At 42.5% G+C, this 25,291-nt stretch overlaps 1 protein-coding gene across 1 annotated transcript in view; it reads left to right on the top strand.

Moving 5' to 3' along the window:
* Window positions 1-25,291, top strand: part of LOC143001586 (adhesion G protein-coupled receptor D2) — a 63,916-nt gene that overhangs the window by 15,323 nt on the left and 23,302 nt on the right. Inside the window, exon 19 of the mRNA XM_076151234.1 lies at window positions 22,339-22,380. Within this exon, the coding sequence (XP_076007349.1) occupies window positions 22,339-22,380 (42 nt within the window). The remainder of the gene's footprint in view (window positions 1-22,338; window positions 22,381-25,291) is intronic.

Here is a 25,291-nt window from a genome sequence, read left to right as displayed (position 1 = left end):
TGTAGTTGGTCACTTTGTTTGCTATTGTTCTTTTGCATTTAACGCAAAGTGCGTCTGTATGTTTGCAGAGGTTGAAGATAGAATAACGCTGTGCAAAAGTGTTTTTAGTGCAAATAGAAATTTAAACAAATTTAGGCAAAGCTTATGTACAAGAAGTCTTTGTGAGTTTTGCTATAACAATGTATTCCTGAGAATTGCATGATTGAGAAAGTTTTTTTGTGCAGAAGATGATGAATTTAGTTTTAGAAGCTGCAGATTATGCTGGATTGTAGTGTATGGTATGATAATTTACTGTGATTTTATGTCAGCTGTATTTCTTATCTTGAAAGGTTGGTCAGTACTTAAACGCGCCTGTATAATAGGAATATAGATTTGTCTGGCTGCCTGTGTCGATCTATAGATGTATGTTTTTATTTATTACAGAGAACTAAATGGTATGAATCAGCATGAATTAAGGTTACAGTCTTAATTCACACCTTCTCATTCCACACTTTGAGCTCTATATCTTCCAAACTCCCATCCCATATTTTTACCCAAATATGGCTGAATTCACATTAAGACATCTACATGTCTGATTGAACCAAAGCTAAACAACAATGGCAGCAGCTCTATATATCACACATGCATTTATACATTACTGTATATATCAAGTAGGAGATATTGGGTGTGAACCTCACAGCTCCATTTGAAAACCCACCTGAATGTGAAACACATTCATTCCTGTGTGTATAAATTCCCTGCTGCACTACAGCGAGGAAGAGCAGAGAATGAAATCAAGTAATTGTTTGATTGCAGCAGGCGGCCCCACATTACCCAGCTTCCCCGGCGTGTCCAGATCGGCCTCTGTGATTTGTGGTCATCTCTTAATCAGTTGTATCTTTAATTGAGCTGTATATTTAACAAGAAAATCAATAGAGGTTTTTCGCGTGAGGCCCCTCGGTTGCCATAAATAGTTTCTATTTCCCCCTCACATCTAATTATATATGTGTTTTTCCGTGTAACCATGTCGGTAATTAATACAGAATGTTTTCTGGGCCCCTGTTATTGGATGGCGGAGGAGGATTTTTATTCTGTTTCACCTACTGTCTGTCACTGCATACCGTATGTCTGTCTGTCTGTCTGCCTACCAGCCTGTCTCTTGGTATATCCATCCACTTGTTTATCTATATGTAACCGATCTCACCCCAAGCTGGGCTCAAACCCACAGCCTCGGGGGTTTAGAAGCAGGCGCACTGACCGGTACGCCGCTGGCGGCCTCGCCCCCCAGTACGCCTGTTAAAGGTGAAGGCGAGTGAGGTTTATCTTCCTGCACAGCTGCTGCCGGCCCACAGCTTGGCTTTACCTGCTGTATTGGTTTGTGTGTTTTTCGCATCCTCACAATAGTTAAATAATAGATGTGGTGACAGAGGGATTTCAAGTCCTGGTTTTTCGAATGCAGGATTCGGGACAGTAGCCCGTCCAGTGATCAGTGATCTCCTCTGTGGGATCCTACACCGGCAGTTGTACCTGAAGCATGAGCATGTTTCTCAAATTCCAGCTGTTAAATGAAGGAAGGTGAGGAAGTGTTGTGTTGATTTGATGCCAGCATACGGAAATCATGGCAAGCTGCTCCGCCGCTGAGTCACAAGGGTTGTAAACCTACAGTGGCTAAGGAGCACAAAGGAAAAGGCCTGAGTTGTTCCTTTGATCTTTTTTAATTGTACTGCAGGTTATTTTTCCCAAGACCTTTATTTAGCTTTTCCATCGTCGTCAGTCCCCTGTGTTCACACGTGATTCAGCTGCTGGAAGGCTGAGCCCCTTGTTAGATTCTTCAACTGGAACTTTTCTCTTTCCTCGGCTAGTTTAAAAAAATATCATACGGCTTCTTTTCACTCTAAGTAATTATTCACAAGCAGTGTCAACATAACTCCTAAACCTCAGGCAAGAAAGCGTGAAGTAAAATCTATATGAGGTGGAACTTTCAGGTTCCAAACACAGAGATCCAGGCTCTTTCAATGTTCTGTGTGCAGTGCGCCCAAGATAAACTCTGCATTTTACCTTTTTCTACTTCTACTACCTCCAGCTGGCCATAATTGGATGAAATAGCACATGGCACCGACTGTTGTTTTGGCTCATTCAGGACTTCCTCTGCTGTGGGAGCAACACATCCAAACTCCACCTTTGTCGAATAAACAGAAATTTCTCCATCCCGCCTCCTGTTCGGATTAAGAGCACAAATGTTCCGTCCCCTTCCCGTACCCCCGTCTTCTTTTCCTTCCCTTTTAGTCGCCGCTCGCTCGATAATAACATTTTCTGCGTTGATACACAAATTGAATGTATAAATTGAACAGGAAAGGAGTCATTGTTGGCTTTTTTATGTTCTGAAACGATCCTCCTTATCGGTTAATTAGGCCTGCATTGCAGCAGACCGCCTCTGAAGTGCGGCAGACATTCTTGCCTCCTTCAATGCCGTCGATCCCGTCGGGAGGAGGCAGAGCGCCGCTGAGCACCGTCCCACTGTAACGACAACTCATAAAGATGATGAAATGGTGTGAATCCTTAACAACCACACATGCAAAACCGGAAGGTGGTCGTCGGGCGGTGAAAGATAAATAAACATAAAAAACACTCATAGTTTATTTTTTTAGGAAATCGTTTTTTATTTGCAGGCCGTTGTATTTTCAATGGGGCCAGCCAAAGCAACATAAAGCTTAAGTGGCAGAACTTTTACTGTTAAATCAATAAAACAGATAATGTTGACAAGCCTTTTTCATTGCACTCCCTCTCTCTCCCTCCCTCCGCTCCTCCACCACTTCTTCCATCTTGACAACATTGTCTGAAGTGCCTCTGCTGGTATTTCTTTTAATAGAGACCTAAACAAGCCATTATGAGCATCCTGAAAAACTCTTGACCTACAGCAACTAGTGTGTATGTTTGTTTGTTTATTTATTTGGGTCCCGTTTGATTTATGGCAGATGAAGCTCTGCTGGAGCGAAAGGAGCATTTGCTGTGTAACAGTACATTAATGCTGTCCAGACGAAGACGTTTAAGCTGCTGCATGTTTGGTTTTGACTGAGGCGAGATCTTTGGAAGTTGTGATATTTTTCATTAAATCATAGGAGGAAGTTTTGTGCCTTTGTTCAATTGTTATCAGGCTAACTCAGGAAGTCCTATTTTGATTTTTTAATCAGAAGTCAGTTTAGGAAGAAGTCAGTTTAGGAGCAAATCAAGAGACAAATCAAGCAATTACATCCTGTTATTCTAATAGTTGTTTCTTTGTATTGACGCCAGTATATTAAGACTAATTCTGTCTAGGCCTCAGTCGTGGTTTGAACTTTGAGTTTGAATTTGTATTTTCATACAATGTACTTAAGTTAACTGTAGAAATGGCTAAAACGCCGCTTGGTACATTGCAGCAAAATTGCTAAAATTATATTTATCAGGAAGAGACAGTACAATGCAGTAACCTCAGTATCTAAGTATCTTCGATGTTTCCTCTTTGGGTTCTTAAGATGTTTTATTTTGAAATTCTTTCAGCAACCTAAGTGAATCTTTTCGACGGTATAGGAAAAGTGAGTTTGAGTTTGTGTGCTGCTTGCCCGAGTCAACTCTAACTTCCTCTCAGCTAGTAGTTTTTATGAACAGCTTCACCATAAATACAGACACGCCTCATCTGCTTCCTTATCAAGCTAGAAATAAATAGCATGGGATAGTGTGTGTGTGTGTGTGTGTGTGTGTGTGTGTGTGTGTGTGTGTGTGTGTGTGTGTGTGTGTGTGTGTGTGTGTGTGTGTGTGTGTGTGTGTGTGTGTGTGTGTGTGTGTGTGTGTGTGTGTGTGTGTGTGTGTGTGTGTGTGTGTGTGTGTGTGTGTGTGTGTGTGTGTGTGTGTGTGTAGGTGGTTGGGAGGGGGGGGTATTTGGGTAGCTCATAAATCGCTCCACCCTCTGTCATCCAATCTCTGGGCAATGTCATTCAAACCCCCCGCACTATCCATTACCTGCGTATAATATGCTCCTGGCCATGCAGTGTCCATCTTATTATTAGCCCATAACTTCAAACTATCAATAACTTTGAGCAGCTGAGGGAGACAGGGAAGGGGGAGGGGGGGGGACACAGAGTGGAGAGGTGAAGGAAGTTAGAGAGTCGGAAAGAAAATGTTAGGGTAAAGATCGTCTCTACAAGTTGTTAAGAGTGAGAATGAGTTCCCCAGCACTTGGTTTTGCGACCTCTGCAGGGAAGAACATCTCCTGTGTCATGGCGGTTTTCAGCCTGTGGAGGGCAGTGGCATTTCAGCCCTGCGCCTTGTCATAACAGCATGGAAAATATAGAGAAATCAATGAGAGAATTTATTTGAGCCATTTCATTCATATCACATTAAGGTCTTTTATGACAACTATGCTTTTTTGCTTTTCTTATGAATTGAACGGGTGAGTGGTAATGACATTTTACTGGCATTCAGTGAAATTTAGGTGTGAGGCTGCCTGAGAAAGAAACCTATGTCTATGAAGAATTATTAGAGTTTTTGAATAGTTGGTTATTTCGGGGGGGAAAAGTGTGAAAAGAGCTAAGCTGTCACTCATTGGTGTCAGCAGACACACCTTTTTGAAAAAGCTCATTGTGGAAGTACAGCTGCCTTTTAGCTTTTAAGCTTTTAAGATTTTGCACTTTGGTGTCTTTAATTCCATTAGAAGGTTGTCTGTTCTCAAATGTGGGGATTCAATCAATGCCCAGATTCATACCAGACATTACAAAGGCCCTGTTAGACAGCCGGTAATGCAAAAGAAGATCGACTGGAAAAGTAGGGTTTTATCCAACGCACAGGCTTAATGCAGCGTGAGGCTTTATGGAATTTGCATATTAATATTGCTATCATTGATTTTAATAAAGCCACACACACACACACACACATACCACACACACACACACACACACACACACACGTTCCCTTTGGCCAGTGGAGTATGACATCAGAGTGTATCCAAGATATAGATATGATCAATATAGTGTTGTTCTGTTTATTGATTTTTGCAGTATGGGAGATTTGTCGAGTGTGTAAGCAATGCTTTGACTGATTGAGTCGTTGTGTGTGTGTGTGTGTGTGTGTGTGTGTGTGTGTGTGTGTGTGCTTTCTTTTTTTCCTGTATGTATAGTTCAATAAATACAGGAAATGATATCCACACTGCCCAGAGTTAGCAGTTGTATTCCTAGTTTAGTTCAAAGATAAAAAAGCATGACATTAGCACTGTGAGGGCTACAGGTTCAGACTGATGTAACAAAATGTAATATAGGTAAATTTCCAGATAGCAGTCGGTTACATCAAACACTTTCCCGTCTACCAGCAACCTGCAAAACTCTGTACAATCTGAGATGGAATTTGGTTATTGTTGCACACTTATTTAATTGCTCAAAATGTGAAATCATATAAATGTAGTTGTCAAATGTAGTAATAATATATTTCTTCAGGCTGTGAATAGAGAGAATTGTTGTAGATTTTGGCCTAAAAATTCAATTCATGGATGAATGGACATCCCACAAATAGAAAATAATTCAAATATACGGTCTCAGTCTATTTTAATTGCCTTAATATATTTAAGAATTTTAATGACACAATTACGGATCCGTTTATAATTTGTGATGAGGGCAAGAACATGAAAGAGCAAGTAAAATGCACAAACGTCCATGAGAAACCACACAAAATAAAACTGGAATTTCAGGATTCTTCATTGTTTCTTACTTGATGGTGCGAAATTGAATGAAGGCTCGCTGTATAAAATAGAGCGAATTTGTTTTTACCCTAATTCACTGTAATCTCTCTACACACTCACACACTTCCTAACCATTGTCCATTATATGTATCCACTTTGAAATTAAATGATGATCAAACATGATTAATGGAATGTCCTCAAGTATTACAAGTATTACAATTATTATTAGTTTTGATGTGAGTAAATATGTGTGTGTGTGTTACCACTTGTCATCGCGACCCTCAAGGCCCCACAGTGCATGTGTGGGGGTGTGTGTGTGTGTGTTGGTAGATGTTATTTTAATTTCTCGTTTGGCTGAAGAGACAAAACCGGCAGAGTTTGGCTCCAGTTCCCCCAGTCAGGTGTGCAGTCCACTCATCTGTACCCACACACACACACCCACACCCGCACCCACACACACACACACACGTACACACGCAGCCTTTCCAATCAAAGCCACATCACCGCTTTCCTCTCCTTTTCCACTTCCTCCCTCCTTTCCTGCTGAAGCGTGTAACACACTGTAGGCTGAGTTGATTTGTCGAGCGCTGACACTGACACTCTTGTTCGGGACCTGCCAATATATTAGACAACAATTTGCGTATTTCAAATTAAGCAGATTTCATGCTCGAAAACAACAAGGACTCCTCCAAGACGAGATGTAAATAGTGCGTAAAAAACACTTGAAAACAGCATTTAGATCACGAGCCAATAAACTTCTCCACTGACATGCAGCACTAATAGAATTCTTTTATGGTTTCCAGCGGTTTAAAGCTAAACTATTCAGTGACAAGTGAAATATGTTCGCAACAAGACAAGACACTGGATATTCAGAAATGTACATTTATTACAGATTTCACATTCTTCATTCATATGTAGTATGAAAGCTCACAATATACAATTAACTGCCAAAAAACTAGCAATGAATTGCTGAAATATAAGCAGATTGGATTTGTATGATATATTATTTAAACATTAAACATCATTCACTATTATTATTCATTCTCATTTTTGTAAACAAATATTGGGACTTAATGAAGTTTCCCTTAAACAATTAATCAAGCAATTTAAAATATATATCCTTCAGTATTATAAGCAAAAGAGAAGTTTATAAGCAGTACATTTTTATTTGAATGGCCCCTATGAGCAAAGTGTGTATTGTGCAGCTGTGGTCCGAGCCGCAGCCTTTTGCCACCCACACACACACATACATACATACATACATACAAGACACATACACAGGGACACGTGCAAGAACTCTCTCTCTCTCTCTCCCCCTCTCTCTTGCTCACACACACACACACACACACGCACACACGGCAAAGCTCTCACCGGTCAGATTATAGCGGGAAATGTTTTTCATTTTGGATTGTTTGAGAAAGCAGGAACCGTATTCCCTCGTGGTCCTCATTCAGAGTCGGCTGTGTTTCAACATCACACGCAATCTCAAACTACGCCTATCTCTCCTAGTGGACCGCAGTCTACTGGATGCAGCCACATATGGAATACAAGATGTTTGGAGCTTACATACATTGACTATATATGACAATGATCCCCGTAGTGTTTTCTTTTCCAATCCAAAAAAATATGTTTGTGTTTATTTGACTTAGATTTTTACATACAGTGGATATTTACAGATATAGTTCACATTCAAATGAAATGCATAATTTAACAGGGGTTTTGCAAACACCAGCGTAGGACAACAATGAGAAGTCCATGTTTGCGTCAGAAAAAAAAAACAAGCAAACACTCAGTGGATGATGAAAACTTTCATTTAGAAATAGGTGAAATCCTAGAGACTTATTTTTAAATCCATATTTTAATTAGTGTTCTTGGATGCAATTAGGAGGTGGGGTTAAAAACAAACAAATAAATGCGCGGCACGATTGTTTGCATTTCCATTGCCTGGGAAAATAAGTTTCCCTTTGAAAAGGAGTCCAGTGTTTGCGCTGCATCTTCAATTACCAGCTGCGGCATTAAAACAATATTCAAACGGGATACCAAGGTCAGCGCTGACTCCCACCACGCCTGAGATGGCACTCATAATGAGTATTGTAAGTAGCATATTTATAGTGTGTTTTGTCTTAACTTGTTCTATGTTCTCTTCCGCCTCTTTTTATCTTTTGCTGCAGTTTTTCTTTTAAGTTTTGGAACGCCATTAGCAAACGAGACGTTACAGCTATTTGCAGGGAGGATATCTTACAGGCTGCAGCTTAATTTGTGATGTTAAAATCCACGTTTCGGCTCTTTCTGGTCACCTAAGTACCTCTAACACGAATTGAAAATGAGTCAGTGAAGCTTTTCTGTTGTAAATATTAAGTCTAAGACTGCAGCGACTGACCTGCAAAACTGAGAGAAGAGTCAGATGAGGAAGGTCTGATTTTTGGGGGGTTGGGGGGGAGGTGGTGGTTGAAATACCATCAGAGAGATCAGTTTTTGGCCTGGGAAAATAAAGCGGTGAGAATAATAGGCTTCCTGTCAAAAGAGGCGAGAGAATTCCTGTCATTGCTCACGCCGCCACCCCTAAGACCTCTCCTTGTGTTAAGCCCGCTGGCATTTATTTGCTTTAGAATTACCTGCCAGTTCAATTTAGTAATAGGCTGTGTCATAAGAAAGCAAACCATCCCCTCTGCCCCAGTCTGCCATACCTGTGTATGTGTGTGTGTCTGTGTGTGTGCAAGAGGGAGAGAGAGAAAGAGACAGACAGAAATTGTGTAGTTTCATCGGTTCATTGATGCATTTTCGGATGTCTGATAGTTTAAATGCGTATGGCTTTCTGTGTGTGAGTGTGTGTATGTGTCAGTAGGCAGGTCGTCCCATCAGCTGACTCCAACTTCAGGACCCCTCCCCCTCCTCGCTCCACAGACGACAGCGTGTCAGGAACAACTCCTGACACCCCAAATTACCCACGTCGAAACAATGACCGGTCTATTTATAAGTTCACTGCCTGGCCTTTTGTGTTAGCTGACATCATTTCACATACACGCACAGAGAACACACACACACACATATCAGTGACGGAGGGTGTGTTGACTAGGTTAGGGATAGCCCTGGTTTCCCTTACCCTGCCACGTCGCAACAGATCTGTAGATTTGCCCCACTTTGATGTATACTTTGCGGGTAATTAGTGAGAACTGGGTCAGCGCAGGGCAAGAAAGCAAAACGCTGTCGTTCTTCTTGTGGGTGGGTGGCGGGGTGTGTGTGTGTGTGTGTGTGTGTGTGTGTGTGTGTGTGTGTGTATGTGTGGGGTTAAAAGGCTGTCAAATATCAGAGCCAATTTACACGTGAGCCATTTGCTTTCCCCTAGTTGAGGTTAAACCAAATAATCAGTGGCGTCTCTGTCTCTGTTCTCTCTCCACATCATTGTTTCTTTTGATGGAAAACGTGTCTGCGCGCAGCTCTTTTAGCCCGGGCACCTACGATTAACAAACTTGACTAAATCGAGACAGGCAGAACGATTACACGTACTTGCCTTTGACCCACCTAAGATGCACAAAAGCAGCTGACATTAATCAAATCACCGGCGAGGATCTGGATCTGAATTTCTCTTAGATGTTTACTATGAAACCCGGCTGCTGCTCTGGAAAAGACTGTCACAGGCGGTGTCAAGGACTGTTGTGCAATATGATTGGATAGTTTGTTACCATGGTAATATTTGAGTTATAGTACACAAGGCTATCAAAAGAAGTTTCAGATAATTGACATGTTTAAAGTTTCTCTGCTCACGTTTAAGTGATCAGGCGGTTTTGGCATTGGGAAGAAACTGTGATCGCTAAAAAGCTCATTGACTTTAGCACATTTGTGATATTTTAGATAGAGAGCTGTTGAAATGGACTTTAATCTACACTTTCTCTGCATCATGGCTCATGGATAATAACATCTCATTTTAAGGCATTCACATCTTGAATTAAAAAGTATTCTACCTATCTGGATTCACATCAAGCAAAGCCTCAACTACTAATTCATATAACTTTATTATCACAGTCACAGAAGGTCCCGGGCTCAAATCCAGCGGGGACCTTTTCTGTGTTCTCCTCGTGTCTTCTTCCCACATCTGAAGACATAACTCAGATGAATTGGAAACTGTAAAATTGGTCACATTCTCAACATGGCAACCAATCACCTTTTAATGTAAGGTGTAAACAGGGCCTTAAATGTTACTAGTAGTAACAAAAGAAAACACATTCGAACAATAAGTCCATTAAAGGGACAATGTGGGCCCCTTTAAAACTATGATTTACTGGAGTTAAACCACCTTACAATCAACAAGAGCTATCAGTAAACATGGGCTGCTCATTAAGAAGCCATTCAGCCTAATGTAGATTCCTTGCAGAGGTGATTTATAGGCAGTCTGTGGAAGTGTCTGGCCAGTGAGTTGGGGTGGGGAGGTGTGTGCTCGTGTATTTCATCGGCGTTGCAGCATTGTGTGAAAGTAAACAAAACAGTGGCAATGGGAGCCGGAGAACAACGGGTCTGACGGCAGGACACTGATTGGGATGTTGATGTTGATCGTCCCCCCGCTGGCCTCCTCGCCCTTCCTGCTGTGGCCCCCTGGCTCGTCTCCGACAGATACCCTCGGTCATTTCCTACGCGCGTCAACACACACAGATATACACTCTTCCCTCTGAGTGTTTACAGACACATGCTGATTTCCATTAATCTGCTTTGTGTCGGGACTTGGGTGAAAGGGAGGGTCCAGGAGGGTTTGGGTTGGACTGGGAGGCCGCTAAAAAGTGGGTAAAATATTCACACACACACAGAGAGAGAGAGAAAGAGACACACACACACACACACACACTCTGAAAGCCATGCCTGACAGATTGCACCAGGCCTGGACTTCTTTTTACACTGAGCAGATGTGGTCTCCCACTTGTTTTTCTTAGTAATTATCCCTCATTAAGTGAAAGCATGTGCCAATCAAACAGCTTGGAGAGTGAGAGCAAGGCCTGGGCCAGAGAGAGAGAGAGAAAGCGAGCGAGCGAGACCTATAGCCTCATCTCCACAGTTTCTTAAAGCCGAGTGTCATTTCAGAGTCATTAGTAGATTAAAGGCAGCCTCGCCGCCGTTCAAGAGAGCCGCGGCAAAACAGCAGCAATGGCGTTATTATAGCTCATTTGACTTTCTAGTGGTTACAAATTTGATGATTATCACATTTAACACTTGCCACTTTCAATTACAGATTAAGTTGTGGAGATGTTTTTAAACCTTAAATGTTGTAGCCTGCGTGGTGTCACATTTTGAACGATAAATGGAAATTGTATCCGTTTTTAGTCTTTCAGTGGGACAAAACAATGATGAAAGTGTAAAACTGTATTCAGATTTTAGATTACCCATAAAGTAAATGACTCAATTTAATATGAATGGTTTACTGATACTGTTGATCACTGCTATGATTGCCAAATACTGTGTGGCAATGAACCTCAGTGGGATGCTCATGTTGCTCTGGTTTTGCTGTGTCATGCTTGGGCTATCTTTGATAAGCTGATGTCGATTGTTGCTTTGTTTTGGGGTGTTTCTGATCGATACTCTCCAAAAAGGGTTAAATTCAGCTTTCATATTTATCACGTCATGAAAGTCATTATGCAAATTCCGACAAAATCTGACTTTTGTGGTATAATTGATCATTTTAACCTTACCGTTTACCGATTTAAATTTCAAAGTGAACTGATGGAAGATGATGGATGGATTTCCTAAATGTGAGTCTCCTGCGTGCGTCTCAGACAGTGACAAAAAAAAGCAAAAGTGATCTGCAGAACAAAAGGGGGTCTGGGAGAAAAGAGACAAGTGTCTTCCAAAAAAAAAGAGAGAGGGAAAGCAAAAAAACGAAGATATATGAAGTCCTCATGTCGATGAACTACCATTCATTTTCACTTTGAAGTCCTGCGAACCGTAGTGAAGTGTGATTGCATGTGACAGTTGCCGAGTCTGCCAGTTTATCATGATGGATACACCCTGCCATCGTGGTGGGGCTGAAGCAGAGACGCACACACACACACACACACATACACGCACATATAAACGCAGTGACTTGGAGACAGCGACACAGAATTGGGTTTATGAAAGCACAGGTACGCCCACCAATACACTCACATACACACAGACACAAATACACATATTTCACAGCATTGTAACAAACATTCACAGGTACACAAACCCGCTATGTTACATCTTATATGTGTGTGTGTGTGGTTTTCTCTCTCTCTCTCTCATTTTTATTATTTGCCATTGACGTTTATTCTTCATTATACTTTATATGGATTTGGTTATTCATAACAAATGACACCAAAGATAATTTTACATGATCAGAAATGCTTAGCTACAGATTTTGAAGTTTATGTGCGGCCTCATTCATTTTCAGAGATGCAGACCTTTAATTTTTTTCGCTTACAAATGTAAATTTTGCCATTTGGAATTTTAATCACCTTCACTGCACATTTAGAATTTTGGGTAAAGCCTGACTTATAGCAACAAACACAATTTAACATAACCTGACAACCCTAACTCAGCAAACACTGTCGGTATACTGTATATCATAATACTAATATGTCTTTACATTATCATTTGGCAGAGACATTATTATATAGTATGACTGCAAAATGTAAACAGGATATAGCTCTTTTTAGCAGGGAAATTAGAACAATTACTGTAAATAATGCGTTTTGTTTCTTTCAGGTCCTATTTTTACATTTAGTTCTCTGCTTTTATAAAATCCATCACTGAAACTATTGACAGGTATGCTCAGTGAATGGACACAAGAGAACACTGCTGCTTCAACCTTGAACCCATTTGTGGAGTATATAACATGTTTATAATAAAATTATGTAGCTCTATTCCACTGCATCCCTCGTAAGTATAAGCTCCACACATACACACACACACAGACAAAGCACACACTTGACACATGCCATTAACCTCAGCGCCGCTCACCTCAGCTTGGAAACAGGGAAGGAAAATACATCCCATAGTTTCCAGAACAATCTCTCTTGGATTTTGTAAACACGCGCATCTTGTCCAGACTTTGCGTATTGCATCTATTTGTCATTGCTACTCAAGGGCATTGCAGCACAATGTTGTCTGTTGTGCAGTTTTAGGTGCTGTATGTGTGTAGCTTTCAGATTGTTTTGAATTTGTTTTTATGCGTATGAATGTATGCATAGAAATAACTGGAGGCATCGCATGCCGGCCCAAAATGAATGGATCAAGGGCAAACATTCATTGTTCCCCAAGCGAAGTGTGCGGGCAAAAAAAAAAAGTGGCTCCAAATATTCATTTCTAAAGAATGGGGATGCATGCGTTAGGAAATGGCGAGCCGATCCTCTGTCTGCCTTTCAATGGTGTGAAATTCAAGTTTTCCTCCAGACTTTGTGACTTCAGACGGTGTTGGCTCCGCTCGTGACACTTGTGGGGAAGGGGAAGCACCAGGGGAAGTGCTATTGCATTCACTGTGCGTGTGTGTTTGTGAATGTGTTGACGTGTACGCTATTCACACGCTGTACGTGTGGGTGTGTGTTTGTCACGTGAGGTGTTACATAACCACGCACCTTTGTCAGTCTGCTGTCTTGCTGTACGTTTGAATAGGTTGATCTGCATGTAGGTTAGCAGTGTGTGTGCGTCTTTGTTAGACATATGAGACAAAATCCAGTCCTGAAGTGAAGATTCCAGCATTCCAACACTTTGCCATCTTGAGAGCAACTTTCTTACAAGAGAGTCAATGTGTTTGGGCTCGAGGCCTTCGTCAGGGTCATCAAACAGAACATACAGATCAAATCCAACTTTTAAATGGAAAACTGATAAAAGGGTGAAAAATCCCTTACAGAGGATAATGGGCATGGCCTTACAGAGTATAATGGGCTTAGAAAAATCTTGTCTCCCCATGGAATTACCGATGAGAGATTCAGGTAGCGTCCCGTATCTGCTGGTGTTCTTTTTATACCGGTTACACCGCCCACGGCCAAATCGCTTTTGTACACACCTGTCCATTTGAGCAGGAGCATCTCTGTTTCTTCCATTTTTCTCTACATGTCAAAGTTTAGAGCAAGTTTTCCCTGGCCTTCCTAGAGAGCTTAGGCTGTTGAGAGCGCTTGAGAACTTCCATTGTAGAACATACCGGTAGTTCAAAGGATTTAATGGCTCACTTTTGGTTCAAATATGCAAGCAAACTCTTTATCCGTTGTCCATGCAGCATTTGCTCCCGCGTCAAAGTGAGCGCTCGCCTTATTCCTGGTGAATCGCTTCTAAACCCGAGCAAATTGCAGCCCCGGTTTGAACAAAGTTTAAAGTTACGCCTGTGTAGATATGCGTCCATATTTACAGTTTGCGGCCAGTATCTCTAACCCAAAGCTTGCCGTGTCTATCTGAGTGTATGCATGCTTGTGAAAAACCAAACCCAGTCCCCAGCTGCTGTTTCTCAGGATTCGGGCTCTTCCAACACTTTTTTTTCCCCACTCTCCACTTTCTGTCAGGGGTAAACTATGCAATTAGAAAACACCCCAGGAGATTGACAGCGGGATCACATGTGATTTGACAGGGGGGCGCCCCAGACAGGCCCACTGGATACCTAAGTATTTTTAATTAAACAGCTCTCTGGCACTTGCGGCGCTCTTTCCTTCGCCAGTTCAAAGACTCCCGCTTTGACCCATGTGTTAAAAGTTTGTATCAGTTTTCTGTGGCTGTGTTTTGCTTGGCACCCAAGACACGCAACCCCAAATTGTCTTGTTTAAAAGCTAGTTTGTTTACAGTTCACTCTCTCTCCTGCTCTCTTTACCACCCATCCAACGCCCCCCTGCCTTTACATTACCACATGTGTGCAATGTGATCAGTTTCTGGGCGTAGTTACCCGCTCCCCATCACGCTCGCAACAGGCCCAGTTTATGTAAACGCCCTTCGGAATCGAGTTAATGTGTATAGGGGATAAAAATCAGGAGTATTACCAAATGGAAAGAGCTGGTAGCAAGTCTAACCCGCCCCCACCCGCCCCTCGCCCTGTCACTGTGGTTTATTTAAACGTTAAAACAAGTAAAATAGAGTGCTCATCTGTTAGCAGGGAGCTTCATCAATAACATTTGTCCATCTGATGTAAAATCGATAGGACACACGCTGACACAATGCCAGAGCAATGGCAAACGTGCCGTCATTTGTCATCGACTGGCAATAAAGATATGTCACAATTGATTTTTGCCCATTTTTTTCTGCCCCCCCCCCCCCCCCCCCCCCGCCTCCCCTCCTCTTCTCTCCCTCGCAGTAGCAGAGAACGGGAGAAGAGGAAAAAACAAATGAACTTTATTACGGCTGAGGCATTGTCAGCCATGGCGAGGCTCCAATTAATATGGGGAGGGAGAGGCTGTGATGAGCGGAGGAGCTGCGTTCATCGAGAGTAGATGCCAGAGATGAGGAGGAAGGAGGGATGGATGGATGGATGGATTCTCAGGGGGCAAAGGTCACTATAGATGTTTTTAATAGACCTTAACTCGTCCAGCGTATATTTTATTTTATTTTTTATTTTATTAATTCCATATTGGGTGGAACTGCATGGATGTTTTGTGCTCCGTCGTGAAAAAAAATCCCTCCTAACCTTGGATTGAAAGAGTTTATGGTTCCTTTAAATCATGTTTAAACTGGAGGTGGATGTCTAGTATGTGTGTGTTTGTGTGTGTGTGTGTGTGAAGAAATTCAGTTTTATTTAACCTTTTTTATGTTGACCGTATTTGTGATTTCACATTATTTATAGTAAAATACTGGGAAAATGCTCCCAGAGTAAAGGATCAGTTGTAATAACGCGTGCGGACAATTCTGACACGTCGCTTGTTCCTTTGTGCGTGCAGCTGTTGTACTGTCGCGTCATGTGTGTGTGTGTGTTATCCCCCCCCCCTCCCACCGTCTCTGTCCGCCGTGTGCATGTTTGTGTGTCAGTTTCGCCATGGCGGTTTGTTGCTGTCGGGGCTGTGTGTACCCATGTTGCACCAGTGGTAGCGAGCAACATCTGTTTCGGGCTTGTTGTTCCTCTTGGCTGCTTTTCAATTGGATTTCCTCAAGCAGGGCCAAAAGCTGTCACCTCTGCCAGGCTCTGTTAGCGATCACCGCCGGCCCCTATATTAAGTAGGTGGTTCAGGGCTAAGCTAATAACTCTCCCTCCTCTCCTGAGCCATCACACACCAGCTCCGGCGCTGCTGCCGGCCTCCTGTGTGTGTGTGGGTGTGTGTGCGTGTTTGTGTGTACTGTATATGTGCACTCAGTTTTCCTCTTTAGCTATACGCCCTGTAGGGAGGCAGAGGCTGGCTTGGGGGTCTCCTCCTCAATGTGACAGGCTGACTGTGTGTGTGTGTGTGTGTGTGTGTGTGTGTGTGTGTGTGTGTGTGTGTGTGTGTGTGTGTGTGTGTGTGTGTGTGTGTGTGTGTGTGTGTGTGTGTGTGTGTGTGTGTGTGTGTGTGTGTGTCAGAGAGAGAAAGGGAGAGTCCTAATAGCTCTACTCAGAGGATGCTTGATCCACTTTTGTTAATAATCTTCAATAGGATGAACACATGACCTGGCCCTCTCTCACACACACACACACACACACACACACACACACACACACACACACACACACACACACACACACACGCACACAAAGTGATACTTGAAATGCTACGAGAGTCTATATTTTCCCAGTCTTAATGTGTACCTCACATTTTTGTCAATCGTATGAACCATTTAATACACACACTGTATCTTAAATATGAGATATACTTTACCTCTCTTGTGGGATTCCTTAATTGTATTCACACGCCATAATTTGCGACTGAGAGTGCAGTGATCAGTTTCCACACTAATAGACCACTTATGCCATAAGATGAATTGCTCTTCTTGACTTTGCACAAATAATGTAACTGGTAGTCACTCCAAGGATGTGACTGTGTGTCAGGTTTATCATGTAATAACGGAGGTCTATCATGTATTAATGGACTGAATGAGGATGAATATTCTATCAGTATGAAAAGTCATAGCAGCGAATGACCAGCTGTGTTTGGACGGCGTTGCCATCAGACGTTATTATGGACACAAATAACAACGCTGAGTCCAAAAATGTCCACGCAAAAATGAAAAGTGTTTTTTTATCTTTGATCTTTTGGGGGGCTTTAGAAACGCTCGCTTGGCTCACTTTGAAGAAGTCTTTAACCCTTCAAACTGAGTGGCAGCCTACCTGTCTCCCTGCCTGCCTGTCTCCCTGTCTGCCTGCATGCCTGTCTGTGCGTCTCGCTGCCAGCTTCCCCTGGCCAGCTGGAGCGGTAACACAGAGCTGGATTTGAACCGAGGACCTGCAGAGTATCAACTCCCCGTCGGACGGCCCTGACGGACACTTTGATTTGACATGCCGTGAGCAGTTAAAGTGAAAGTTATGTATACATGTTAATTAAACTGTTTATGCGTGGAGGGGTCAGAGACATTAGCAAGTCCCAGCGCAGAAGTGTGAATTTCTTCTCTCCCCCCCCCCATCACAGCGTTTTAACCTCTTCTGTCTCTCATTTCCGTAATGATTGCCAGGTGTGAGGGGAGAATTTTTCCTCCCCTGTTTTTCCAAGTGGGGATGCAGATAGCTCTATTTGTGAAAAGTGTCTCTGTGTGTTTGAATTTAGGCTGAGATTTTTGACATGGGGCCAACTCGTTCACATAGCTCTCATTTTTGGCACGGGGTGACACCGAGGCCTGGAGGTTGTGGTCTTTAGTCACTTAAGAGAAGGTGGTCCTGCTGATAGAAATAGGCCTTGTGTGATGTTAGTTTTTGACGCGGGGTTAGACGAGTTTAAATCGTGAGCAACGGTTGCGACGAGAGTCAACTACAAGTGTGTGTGTGTGTGTATGTGGGGGCACCCTGGTGGCTTAGAGGCTAAACCACACACTCACCACAGCAGTGACCTGGGCTCAGTTCTTAACTGTGGAGGCCTTATATGACTCGGGGGGTGAGCGGCGAGGGATCACGTCCTTGTGGCTCCTTAGTGGGACGCCTCCACCTGTTTGCCAGTGACAGGTGAAAAGAAGTGGCTGAAGAAGAACTTTACTTATATTGGACAAAGCTGTTGTAATATCTCATTAATATATTAAGTGTCTGTTGGACTTAGTTTTAAAATTCTTTTTTAATTTCGGAGATTTCCGTCTGAAACTCTGTCAAGCTTGAGGTTTCACATGAAGTTGTCGATCTCCTTTCACTCACATTTTACTACCTACATGCTTTAGTAGTTTCACATGTTGCTCTCATATTTCAAGTGTGAGTCATTTTTCTGACTGACTGAATTAAAGCAGCAATTTAGTTGTAACATGTAGTGGTTTAAAAATCAATATTATTTTTTTCACTCACTTTTGCCTGTGCAATATTCCATGTGCTCAGTTGTTGTCATTAACACATGATGACCATGTGAACTTTGAACTTTACCCCCCAAAACACAGAAAGAAAGCCAGAGTGACAACCTGACAACAGCAATATATTCCACTAAGACGTGTTCGAGAGAGCTGCTCTGCCAAACTCTCTCTCACTCTCCCTCTCTCATCTCTGTGTGTGTGTGTGTGTGTGAATGTGTGCCTCCCCTCTTAATCATAGTTTTCACATCGATGCGCTGAAATTTTGCTTTCCAAGGACAATGTCATAAACTTGCTCTTTCTGGGATTTTTTTTTTACCTGCCTGCGTCGGCTCTCTAACTTTACACATTTTGTCCTGAAGGGGATGGGTGGGGGGGTGGGGGTGCTGTGAGACTGTGGGGCAGGGGGTTGGTGGAAGATCCATGTATAAAGCACGGCAGGTGCGCTCCCCAGATGAAAAATAAAGTCATTTTGTTTTCACACACACACAAACCAACAGCAGAGTGTACGTGGGAGAGGTTGCTTATCGGAGGCAGGATCACACCTAACATCGGGAGATATGTTCATCAGGGTTTAATAACACAACAATCAGATGTTTCTATCATTATCAATCTATTATTATTATTAATATAGATTGATAATCTATCAATCTGTAGCTTCAGTCACTCAAAATCTAATCAAAAACGGCAAGTCAGAGCATACCTTCAATAAGGACACGATGAAATGAAATGTTCCTGCATGCTGAAAGCTCTGAACGAAAACCCTCAGATTTTACCTACATAATTGCTCTAAGGCAGCACAATTCATGGTCTGAAAACAACTGCCCCCTTGAAGCACTGAAAGCCACTAAGGACATTCCTAGAATGGTTCAGCCAATTCAATTCCCCCCAACTTTTTTGGAGAGGGTCAATTATCACACAGTGGCCTCAACAGCCTCAAAAGCCTTTATTGAGCTGTTTTCACACACTGAATGGTGCTCGCTAGGATTTATTTGGTAAATGTGAATTTAAAAAAATACAAAAAATGGTAGACCTGCGTTGAGTTCTCATCTCCTTGAATTAACTCATTGAATTGGAAATATAAATTGGACGTTCATTGCACAAAACCATAACATCCTTAATGGAAAGCTGATTAAGAAAAGGATTGTATTTTCAAAGGATTGCTAGTTTTAAAAAAACTTGTTGAAAATTGTGTGTATTTAATTAACTTTACATTTTTACATGGAAAAACTGAAACACACAAACACATTTACTAATTACTGCCGTTAGTTGATGGATTTGTTAAAGTTAAAATAGCATTTAGTCGGCGCAATAGTGATGTACAAGGTCAACGACGTGTCTCTGTGCCAGGTTCAGAGCCACAGCTTCCTTATTTAATTGAATTGACAGGGAGTAGTTGTAAGTACGTTGATCTCTGACTTTAATTTGTTTCATCAGCCCTCACCATCTGATAAAGAACCCCCACAAATCTGAACAAATACTATTCTCTTACATGCATAGCAGCACCGTGCATCTCTCTGGGGTCTGAATGTTTTTGGTCAAACAGTGTTAGTGCAATTGTTCCCTAATTAGCCGGTGGCTAATTAATTTATGCTTACCCCGTTACCCCGTTTGATGTATAGCGATACTTTGAAAGCAACTGCACTAATCCTTCGCATAAATTTGTAGCATTTGCAGCCAAGTTCAAAAGAAACTGGAAAAGGACTGGGTTGAGAAACGCACACATGCATTTAAATAATGCGCCCCATTTTTTGGCTCTGTTTGTTTTTTAGTGGGAATATTAATGAATTAACATTTTAAATAATCCATCATTATTGTTGTGTTGGCACTTATTTTTAACTCAATTATATTCTAATAGATCATTTTTCTTCTACACACGCAGTATGATCTCCCCACTTTGTTCACTACACAACAAAAGATTAATTACAAATAAGAGGAATGATCAAAAACATGTTAATCAAATTGCAACAATAAGTCAGAAATTGCAATTCTAATGCAATACAATGGGGTATGTGTTGCAGATTATTACCACCCGCTGTCTGGGTTTGTACGTGATGCCTTTGTGTGTGTGTTTATCTGAAAGGGAATATGGTGCCAGTATGTTCTGCATTCTCTCTGTAAAGGCATAGGTTTGGGTTTCAATTTTCAGAAACTCTTCCTGAACAGGTGTTTACTTTGTAAGGTATGAATTCACCTCAGGAGTGTAAATGTATAAATATTTAAATGCACAATAATATTGGATGTATACACTAAACTCCAGAAGCATGATATAGATTTGGCAGTTTCTCTCTCATATGTTTGTTATTGTACAATACTACAATATTACTTCTCTTTATGTAATTTGGAATTTATCTTTTAGAATTCCTCACCTCTGGGACAGCCTCTCACCTTTAGCTGTCATTGACTTGAGCAATAAATTAACATTTTCACATTAGAGGAATAAAAGGCAGTAAGAATAACAAACGAGAGCAAATGTGAACGTTTGCTTTGAGAGGAGGCTGTTGTCGTCCTTCTCACCAAAATGATTCCGTGACTGAGCAATGAGTGGTAAATGAGCAGTAATCGACCTTTGTGAGGCTTGTTGGCAACGTGATGAAATGACTACGGAGTGAATATGAGTCAGGTGGTGAGTTATGCAAGCCAGAAATCTCAACTCGTGGCCAAGACTGACTGAAGGGAACGCCATCGAAATTGTCACTTTTGTTAACCTCATTCAACATCGCATGGTCTTGCAGCAATTTAACACTTGTGCTTTAAACTTCAATTGTCAATGTCTCACTTAACAAGTAAGGACTCAGGGTAAAAATCACTGTTTTCAGTTTTGAGACCTCTTGTTATGTGAGTTGTCTCCCGTATGACAGAGAAAAGCCTAAAGAGGATAGATGTCCAAGGTGTCACCTGACAGACGGGGCAATTCAGTCCCCGGAGGACAGATAGAGCATACAGGAAAGGTGAATGGGCAGCAGCCTGGGCTAGAGGTCGCCGCCGTCGGGCCATCGTCAGCCTGTCACTCTGAATGGGCCTCCAAATCACGTTGTCAATGGTGATGCATTGAGATTTCCCTCCCCCCACCCCCCCATAGCAAAAATTGGATGCTCCAAAGTTGCACTTGATTGATGCATTGACTGGCTTGTGCCTGCCTGTCCTCAGGATGTGTCCTTAGCCTCGCCGGGAGACATGGGAACACAGACACACTCGGAAGGTGAAAGGAGAGAGAGAGACGCACCTTCAGAAGCAATTCCTCGATTTTGTTTTGTGTGTGTGTCTTTCCTAGATGAACATGATGTTATCTTATCAAAGCTCGATCAGCCTTGGAATTATGGGATTTTTTACCTGCCTTTTCATTCTCTCTGTACATCCTTTGTAACACGGTTCAATTGGTGTGCTGTGAATGTTGACCTCACCGTTCCTTTTGAAGCGAGGGGACTGCATTATGCTCCGAAGGTGAATGCACAGCTTGTACATTCAGCCGACGGAACAATGGCTCGCAATGAAAAATAGCTGTTTTTCTATGACCAAAAATGCAGCCTTTATGCATCCAAGGGCATGGATTCTTGGGCCCGCGGTACTCGCCATGGAGTTCAGTGAACATGAAATATTTTCTTTTAAATTCCTTTTTTCTCCCCTGTTATTTTTCCCCTGTCTGTCTAATTCTCCGTTTACTCTCAATGAGTTCCTTTGATAGACTCGTCTGGGCCTGTGTTGTTCTCTTCACATGCTTGTGTGTCTGTGAATATGTCCGTCTATAAGGATATAAAGTATGAATGTGACGCGCATGTGTTCACTGTAAGCACTTAACGCTTATAATTGCGTGATTGTGTTTACAGGCGGTGCGTGTTCAATTTGCGGTCTTATTCTCACGCGGTACGTTTAAGAACACAGGCACTTGAGACGGAGCTATTTTCTGTTTGATAAAGTGATATGAAACCTTGGGTTGGAGCCTTTGGTGGGTTAGTGGGGAGCCGGAGTGAGGAAGAGGGGAATATTGAAGACAAAAGGAATACAAGCTCAGTCATACAGAGACGGCCCATTTCGGAGAAGTTGCACGTTTCCAGCCTTTCTCAGCCTATCTCTGTTTTTGTCTCTCATTACTTTTCACTGCTATCCACTTTAGCTTTGATCGAGTACGGGGAAAAGAACACGCGCACATGACGCCGCTACCACCGCTGCACTTACTACTTTTTGATCTTTTGTTTTTTACGAGACGATAAGAGAGAAAGCGACTATAACAACTTTCTCCCCCCTCCTCCCTCCTCATCCTCCTCTTTCTTTGTCTGTGTTTGCAGGGCCTGTTCATCTTCCTGATATATGGGGTGTACAACACAGAGGTAAGTCTGCATTGTGTCTCAAGGCTGTCGGAGTGAATGAGAGAAATGACAAGTTTCTGATGGGCTCCCTGCTTAAAAGCTCGGTGGGTGGGGTGAGAGAGGAGGAGTGCGCGTGTGTGTGTGTCTGCGTGTGTGTGTGTGTCTGCGTCTGCGGAAGGGAGGAGGGAGGGGGACATCGTTTCCACGCAAGCGTCCCACTGCCCTTCATGCTTGGACTAACTTATATGCATCCGGGTCCGACCATTAAACACTGACACGGCGCGCTTCTCAGCCACTCATTCCTCACCCACATTGGCTAATATTTCACTGCCTCTTTAAGTTTTTAAACTCACGGCCCTCCATTTAGCATCCTGACAAAGCAGCTGGCCGGGGCTTGGCAGGGGCCCCAGGCAGCCTACATGGTGGGACTTAACCAAAAAGAACAATATGCAGCCAATATGTATATGCGAGGAGAGCAGGAGATGCCGCATTATTACCATTTAGATACACTGAGGCTGCTGGGAGGGGCTGAGGCGGCGAGAGGCAGAAGATTTAATGGATGAGATTAAAGTGCTGAAAATCACTCTTGGTCAAATGTACTTTTTACATATCACATCTAAGTCCTCTTATGCTTCAAGTTCAGAGGTTTCATGGACTCGTGGCCAATTACTCATTTCCAGACGTTTGTAAATTCCACACTTTTATGTGGATTATGCGTTGTGTGCTCTTACATGAACGTTAAACCTTCCAGTTCTTTAAATTCCATGCCAACATTATTGATACTTTTTGATGGAAATCAGAGTAAATCAATATTAGAGTAATTGTAGATCGCTCCATTCTGTTTACAATACAAGTATTCTGCACTTGCATTTCCTCTCATGGCAAACCTCCCCTCTTAAGCTCTCAAGCCGGCTAATCAATAAGTTCTAAATTCGGCAAAAGTCAGAATCCTTTAAATGCCATCCAATTCCACAATAAAATAAAATACCAAATCCAAAGTAAAATGATGAGAAATAATTGCCGAAGCCCCTGAAGAAAATAGCAATGTTCTGTTCAATTGTTGAACACAGCAAAATGAGCAAAATGAATTCATTTGCGCATAAATGCCAAAGTGAATCTTTCAAACTGTGCTCCTCTTCCACTGCTGCTGCTGCTGCTGAATTGAACTGTGGATGACACATCTTCAGCGCCGATACATACAAGCATATCTCATCTTTTCATTTGCCCCTTGTTGCTTTGAATGAATGTACAAGGTCATCGTCACCCCACCCTCCTCCTCCTCCTCCTCCTCCGCTCTTTTCTTTTGATCCCTTTTTATTTTACTCTTCCTTCGCCATCAGTAGGGTCCCTCGGACCATTCAGGACCCACCTGACATCTGTCCTCTCTGCTTTCTTTTGTTATTTTCTTGTTCGTTCCGTTCTCTTCCCTCTCTTCATCCCTGTCCTCTTCAGAGCGTGAAGAGCTGAACCCAGGTAATGCACAAAACAGGGAATTCATTTTCTTACGTTCGGGTTCACCTTGACCCGGAGGTCTTAGCGATTTGTGAGCAGCTCATGTACATGTTCTGGTTTTCAAAAGGACTGCATTTCTTTGTTAACACGTGAAGAAAGGGGCAGTAATCACGCCATTGCGACCTCTTTTCCGTGCTCCTCCTTTGTTTCTATCTTTAACTTCTTCTCCAACACATGCCAACGAGCTGTGATAGAAAGCACCGGTGGCGTCAGGTTTCGCCCTCTCTGACACCTAAAAGGAAATACTTGCTTAATAGGAAGATTACTAAAAAGCTGAATGGAAATGATCAAACTTTTTTTTGTTTCATGCCTTTAATCAGAGCAGAAAGGAGAGGCCAAAGTGAGACAAGAGGGTTCCTGTTCTGTCTGTATTCATTTACGCTAACCAGCCTTGATCGCCGGGGACGGTAACCTCTCTTTTGATTATATTAGCGCACACATCAATTCACCAGCAGCTTCACAGGGCCATGTGGATAAACAGCTGCTCCAGAGAGGTCGATGCTGATCTTTAGTAAAAAGACACCAGCACGGAGGGCAGACGTGGTCAAGTGGACACGTTGCACTGTGCCCACCGGGTTTATGATCGTTCAATCACACCATTGAAGGCTGACGGGGGTGTACTCGTACTGTATCAAAATGTTCCAGTGAGGCTGAGTTGTGTCAGACTATGGAGGGAATAAAAAACTTTCAAGTTACTGGTAGTTGTCGGGTAGAATTAATGAGGCTTTAGAAAATTGACTTTGATATGCTAAAGAAACGTATCAAATTAACTGGTTAGGTCAAAGTTAGAAAACACTCCATTTATGAGGCTCCTTCCTAGGATCCATAATTACAAATACAGTACAAATACATGGAAGACGGACTGCGTCTGCTGCTATTTCTCTCAAATGCAGCGCCTTAATTGCTAATTACCAGACAATAGCTCTCCATTATTCATTGCAATTAGCTTTTCCTTGGTGGTCACCTTGTAATCTTCCGCTTTGATGACCTTTTATTTCCATCAACTCCAAGGATGTCGGCAGGTGTTGTCGGGCGCGCCGCTTTCATATGGTAATTGCTTAGCGCCAATTTACATGGGGGGCCACACTTTGCATCACTGCGAAACCTTGAATGTGCGCAAAACCCCTTAAACACATAACGATCATCTAAAACAATGCCCTTCCCCTCATTGTCAAATGATTAATTAAGTTGTGTCATGTAATTGCCTCAGCAGGCTCGCTGCTTTTGATTTTAATGGAATCCCCAGGACCTCCATCCCCCCGTTAAATAACGTTTCTGCAGCATCTGTACGCCGTCAAAAGGCCTTCTCCTGTGGATTCAGCCAGAAATGATTGGAGGGTTTTGCAAACATGACGCTGTTGATTCTGCTCTGTCACTAGGCTTGGGCTCTCTTCATTATGTGTCCCTTCAGCGCCGCTGT

The sequence above is a fragment of the Genypterus blacodes genome, unplaced genomic scaffold (assembly GCF_046128005.1).
Source record: "Genypterus blacodes isolate CSIRO-AG114 ecotype Tasmania unplaced genomic scaffold, CSIRO-AGI_Gbla_v1 ptg000054l_1, whole genome shotgun sequence".
NCBI lineage: Eukaryota > Metazoa > Chordata > Actinopteri > Ophidiiformes > Ophidiidae > Genypterus > Genypterus blacodes.
The sequence above is the reverse complement of the archived record's forward strand: the minus strand, read 5'-3'. Positions and strand labels throughout refer to the sequence as shown.